Raw genomic sequence first — 6,000 nt, 5'->3', positions numbered from 1 at the left:
CTCCTGAGTGACCCCGACCCTGATGTTCGCTTCCCACAGACAACTGACTCCTGAGCGACAAGGGACGAGGGACCCCGACCCTGACGTTCGCTTCCCACAGACAACGGACTCCTGACCGACAAGGGGCGTGGGACCCCGACCCCGATGTTCACTTCCCACAAACTGACTCCTGAGCGACAAGGGGCGAGGGACCTCGACCCCCGACCCTGCACTTGGAAATCTGCATATGACTTTTGTCCCCCCCAAACTGAACTCCTAATAGCCTATTGCTGACCAGAAGCCTTACTGATAGCAAAGTCGATAAGCTCTATGTACACCACACTGTATTCTTATCGCAGAGCAAGCTAGAGGAAAGACGATGTGACTCCGAAGATCGTAAGGATGAGAAAATACATTTACGGCACACTGTTCACTGAAAGACCTCTGCATGGAAGAGGACAGGCACAGTTTAAATTGTTCAAGAGTCAATTATGTATTTCTTTTTTTTTTTTTTTTAAGATTTTATTTATTCATTTGACAGAGAGAGAGCGAGAGCAGAAACACAAGCAGGGGGAGTGGGAGAGGGAGAAGCAGGCTCCTCGCCGAGCAGGGAGCCCGATGCGGGACTCGATCCCGGGACTCCAGGATCATGACCTGAGCCGAAGGCAGACGCTTGACGACTGAGCCACCCAGGCGCCCCTTCCTGGCAGTTTTTAAAGAGAGTCAGAAAAGGTGGATGCCCATGACACTGAACACAACGGGGAGGGCTACGTGCGCAGTATAAGGCTTTAAGTGTGTCAGATCCATGCTGACAAGTCTAGAATGCTGATAAACAGCGCCACGTCAAAGGCCTCCTAGGGACTCAAAACTGCTGACTGATGGGAGTAAAGCCTGTGCTACCCTCTAAGGTGGGAGTTCAAGCTCTGGGGGTTTCCTCCAAGTGAGGACTGCTGGGCCAAAACACTTCTTTTCTTTTTAAAGGTTTATTGGAGAGCGCGAGCACATGAGCACACACGCAGGGGCAAGTGTGGGAGGGAGGGACAGAGAGCGCATCTCACGCAGAGCCCTGGCTGAGTGCGGGGCCCAACACGGGTCCGACCCCACGACCCTGAGATCAGGACCAGAGCCAAGACCAAGAGTCGGCCGCTCAACCGCCGGAGCCACCCGGGCGCCCCCCAAATACTTCATTCTTATTATCAAAAGGCTCTCGGAAGGTTTCCGCTGCACTTCTCTTGTTGCACTTGCTGACATCACATGCAACGGGCTTGTGACTACTGTGAAGTCAGGATGGGCGAGCTCCGCCCAGCTGTTCCCGGGCCATAGCCCGATGCCCGGGCCGCAACAGTGAGGAGAGGGCCTTCTTACCATCTGGAATGTGCAGAATCAGCCAGTCCTGTTTTGCACAGAAATGAATAACATGGCAAAGACTGAGGGTTTTTCCTGTCCCTGTCTCCCCATCTAAAGCACCTGTGGTTAAAGAAAACATCGCCGAAAGGGTCACCTGGCCTATCAGCAAATGGCCCCTTCCCCCCTCCTCTTTCCCTCATTGGTCAGGACGGCTCCAGCAGGCAGCAAAGGATACAGAGAACATACCGCACAGCTGGGTGAGCAAAATTGGTGTTTTTCAGGTAACGCAGAAGCTCTAGGGCCGGCTTCCTCACCATCAGGCAAGCTTCGTTGAATGTCCTCACCTGACAAAAAAAGGAAGGAGGGCGGGGTGGGGCGTGGGGCACTGAGCCTAATACGGCGACCAGAGCGCCCAACTGCGCACTCAGGAGAGGCTGGGCTGGTACTGAGCTGGAAAATCTATCCACAGAATTCAGCTAAAACACCCAGTAACACAATAGGCACCTTCTGATGATTTCTGTTAATGAAGCCGAGATATATTACATCAGTAAACTGAAATCTACAAATAATCGATAGCCATCTTGTCACATAGCTAGTAAACCACTTAGGATTACCATCTTAAAAGAATGTAAAATGTTTAACTAAGTATCTGATACATAGTAAGTACTGAATAAATGTTAATTCTTTTAAATCTATTTTTAGCTCATTCTTCTAAGTATCTGGACTTTTCTCTAGAAACACATACATGGCAGCTCAGAAGCAGGTGTGACCGGGGACCCCACAGCCCGGGGGCCACACTGGACGCCAGAGAACTGACACACAAGGTTCAATCCCTTTTTGTCACCAGGAATACTTTGGTGGAAAAATCTGGGAAGCACTGATACGTGTGACAGTAATTTGCAGATAAAGGATTTAATGATGTCTTTTAATGAGAACAAATACCTAACAAGTACTATTCACAAGTAGATAAGGATTAAAATAGTGTTGGTATTTTCTTTTTTAACGATTTATTTGACAGAGCGCAAAAGCACAAGCGGGGGACTGGGGGTGGGAGGGGGGGGGAAAACCCAAGCGGACTCCCTGCTGAGCACAGAACCCGAACTGGGGCTCGATCCCACGAGCCTGAGATCATGACCTGAGCCGAAACCAAGAGTCGGAGTCTCAACTGACTGAGCCAGCCAGGCGCCCCGATAGTGTTGGAATTTTTAAAGAAATCCTAACCACACAACTGGATTGGAGAAGGACTTGACAGGCAAGTTCAAACTTAATGGAAAGTGAAACCTTCAAAAACATGATACAGATATTAAAACAGAAATGCCATATTAGGCAATATGACAGTGCTAAAATACACAAACAATGGGGAGGGAGTTGGCCTTCACGTAAATGGAAAGAATGTATGAGTAATACCCTCCGAAGCCCGGTGGTCAGGCCAGTCTGAAAGCAACCGGACATGGTTACAGTGCAGAAGCCAGAAGCCGCGCTGCATCTGCCAGGGGTCTAAGCACCATTACACGTGATTTCTTCTGGTTGCATCCCATTTCCAAATTTAAGTACCCCCACCCCAATTTAACAGTTCTGATGACAAGTCTAGAATTAGCTCCCTTACTGGTGTCTCATGTAATCTCTTGAAATAAAGGACACGGAAGGAGTGCGATCCTCTGGCTCTGAAGCTAAAAATCACCTGCACAGACCAGTTTGCTATTTCAGTGAGAAGGAACCATCTCTGAGGCTGACAGGAATTCAGCGGGAGTGAGTCAAGAGAACCAATTATGCCAACAACCATGCTTGCAGTTGATCCTGAATTCTTCCAATGGCTATAAAGCAACCCAAGATTAGAGGTTTGGGTTGAAGTTACAGCCACAAAACTACATTTTCTGAAAACCCATGAGAATGAAGAACAATAATGCATCTAAGTCCAAATATCACTTCTATTTGGCTCAGGAATAGATCATGATTTTGTTTTTTCTACAGCATGCTAATTATTTTCACGGTATTATGCTAAGGCAAATATTAAATTCATTATAAACAATTATTTGAATGCCATAGGTTCTAGAAATCTGTCAGGTGGGGAACAAGGAAAATAGCAGGATACTATTTATCTACGATTATTGTGCCTTCAATGGTGAGCCACAAATACACAGACTTAAAGTAATTATAGGAACAGCACTATTTACAAAGATAATCAATAGCCAAGTTCATCTGTTTTAGATTCAAATTTCCTCTGTTATAGTTTCGTACTCGTTTAATCCCACCCTCTGCCCGCAACGGCGGGTGTCCCGAGCTCCCTCGGATCCCGGCCGGTTTTGAGCACCTGCATGCCGAAGCGAGGAGGCAGGCCGTGGGGGAAGACCGTCCTGAGGTCCTGGAGGGGAATGCGGTAGTGTCGGCCCTCATGCTGCTCCCCGGGCCCGGCCTGGGAAACAAAAATGCCGACAGCTACAACGGGGCCACAAAAGGACAGGCACTTTACAAAGTGGCAAGGGCCGGCGGGACCGAATTAAGGACTGACTGGGATCTCTCCGGGCTAGAAAAGATGTCTTTCATTTCTTATCTTAGACAAAAAATGCTGGTGGTTGTCCTCAAATCCACAGTGTGTCTATAAAGCGGCTGTTGGCTCCAGGACGAAGCCAGTTGCTCGGCAACGTAAACCTGCATGTGGAGGTAACAGACAATTCCTGCCATCTGGATTCTTCTGCGCTGTGTATGGAGATGCTCCGGTCATGTGACAAGATCATCTGCACACCACTGTTTCCATAGAAACCCCAGAGGAACTGGCCAAAAAGGGACTAGGATTTCAAGGAAAACTGAAAGACACTTCAGTGACTTCCCTCATTCGATTTAGTTTATGCTTCTGAAGTAGATGAGCGCCAGAGACATCACGACCCCCCACTCCCCCTGGAGCTGGTGTCCTGGGTACTGAGTTCCGGCCTCCCTTCCGTGTGCACAGTGCAGGTGGAGGTGGAGCAGGTGCAAGAAGGGAGAGGGAGGTGACCGGCTCCCTTCACGTTTATGCCCAGACCACACGACTACTGTCATGGGGGAGAGGCTGGGGAAGGAGAAAATGCAACACCGGATGCTAACCAGAACCCTGGCTTCTGCTGACAAACCTCACTTTCAAGGCTGTTCTCACGAAATCAGGTTCGTTCCCCTCCACACACTAGAGAACCCGCCTAGAAAGGTGGAAAATAGCACCAGACTGGCCAACAGGAGAACTGGGTTCTCTAGCTGCCCAGCCACGCGATCCTGGGCAAGTTGACTTCTTTAAGGGCTGGTTGACGACAGCTGGCTACCCATTTTTGTAAATAAGCTTTTATTTGTCTTATATATTTATTTATTATTTTAGTTATAATTATTTATGTAGTAATTATTATTTTTTAAAGCCCCACCCACTTGTTTATGGCAGAGCTAAGTAGCTGTGACAGAGACCACTTTGGCTCCTAAACCTAAAATATTGACTGTCTGGTCTGTAAGGAGAAAAGTCTGTCAACCCACCCTACAGTAAGATCAATAACTACCACACGTAACTTCTAAGGAATTGACCCGCTTTGTGCCCGACGAAATCCTGGGCACCAGTGGCCTTCAGTGGCAGGGGTTAAATCCGGTGTGGACTGGCCTGAGGTTTTTGTTTCCATAGCCTCGGACAGCGAGGAGGCTGATGTGGGCTCCAGAACGCTGTCTTGGGTGCAATGTCTGACTACAGGCAGATCTGCTTCGCGTCTCTGGGTTTCGGTTTTCCTGATATGTAAAATGAGAGCAACACAAATTATAAGGCCTACAAAAACGTCTACATACACACTAGCAACTCACCGGGTCATCCTCACTGGTGCAGGAAGTGGCTCTGGGCCTCTCATCTGGAACCTGGTTATCCAGGTGAGCAGCAAGGCTTTGGGGGGCCTGGGGCTCCCCGTGCAAAAAACGTCCAGGGTCCAACTATAAAAGAAATCATTTTCATGTTTTGGAATTAGCAGGCTTTTTTTTAAAAAAGATTTATTTAGGGACGGCTGGGTGGCTCAGTTGGCTGAGCATCTGCCTTTGGCTCAGGTCATGATCTTAGGGTCCTGGGAAGCCCTGCATGGGGTTCCCTGCTCGGTGGGGATTCTGTTTCTCCCTCTCCCTCTGTCCCTCCTCCCTGCTTGTGCTTGCTCTCAAATAAATACAGTGTTAAAAAAAAAATAAAGATTTGGGCGCCTGGGTGGCTCAGACGGTTAAGCGTCTGCCTTCGGCTCAGGTCGTGATCCCAGAGTCCTGGGATCGAGTCCCACATCGGGCTCCCTGCTCCTTGGGAGCCTGCTTCTCCCTCTGCTTCTCTCTCTCTCTCTCTGTCTCTCATGAATAAATAAATAAAATCTTAAAAAAAAAATAAAGATTTATTTATTTGACAGAGAGCATGACGAGCAGAGGGTCAGAGGCAGAAGCAGGCTCCCCGCTGAGCAGGCAGCCTGATGTGGGACTCGATCCCAGGACCCTGGGATCACGACCTGAGCCGAAGGCAGACGCTTAACTGACTGAGCCACCCAGGCAGCCCTGCAATTAGCAAGCTTTTTATGCCTGCTACAAAACTGAGGTTTTAAGCCCCATCTACAACAGGGAAACTGTCACTAATACACAGTGTAGTGTCATGTCCAAGGAACCCTTATTTTTACAATTCCCTAAGTCCAATCACGTTGTCCATCC

General features: G+C 48.6%; 1 protein-coding gene across 1 annotated transcript in view; it reads right to left on the bottom strand.

The window, feature by feature from the left end:
- The window catches only part of DAP3 (death associated protein 3), a 34,185-nt gene that overhangs the window by 6,228 nt on the left and 21,957 nt on the right, over positions 1–6,000 (bottom strand). The window contains exons 3-7 of the mRNA XM_035009774.1: positions 5,134–5,256; positions 3,638–3,739; positions 1,562–1,670; positions 1,345–1,437; positions 1–3 (exon numbers count right to left, since the gene is read on the bottom strand). The exon at positions 1–3 is cut by the window's left edge and continues 134 nt beyond it. Of these exons, the coding sequence (XP_034865665.1) occupies positions 1–3; positions 1,345–1,437; positions 1,562–1,670; positions 3,638–3,739; positions 5,134–5,256 (430 nt within the window). The remainder of the gene's footprint in view (positions 4–1,344; positions 1,438–1,561; positions 1,671–3,637; positions 3,740–5,133; positions 5,257–6,000) is intronic.

Source organism: Mirounga leonina, unplaced genomic scaffold, assembly GCF_011800145.1.
Source record: "Mirounga leonina isolate KUSES-001 unplaced genomic scaffold, KU_Mleo_1.0 Mir_154, whole genome shotgun sequence".
NCBI lineage: Eukaryota > Metazoa > Chordata > Mammalia > Carnivora > Phocidae > Mirounga > Mirounga leonina.
This window is presented reverse-complemented; position numbering and strand designations above follow the sequence as displayed.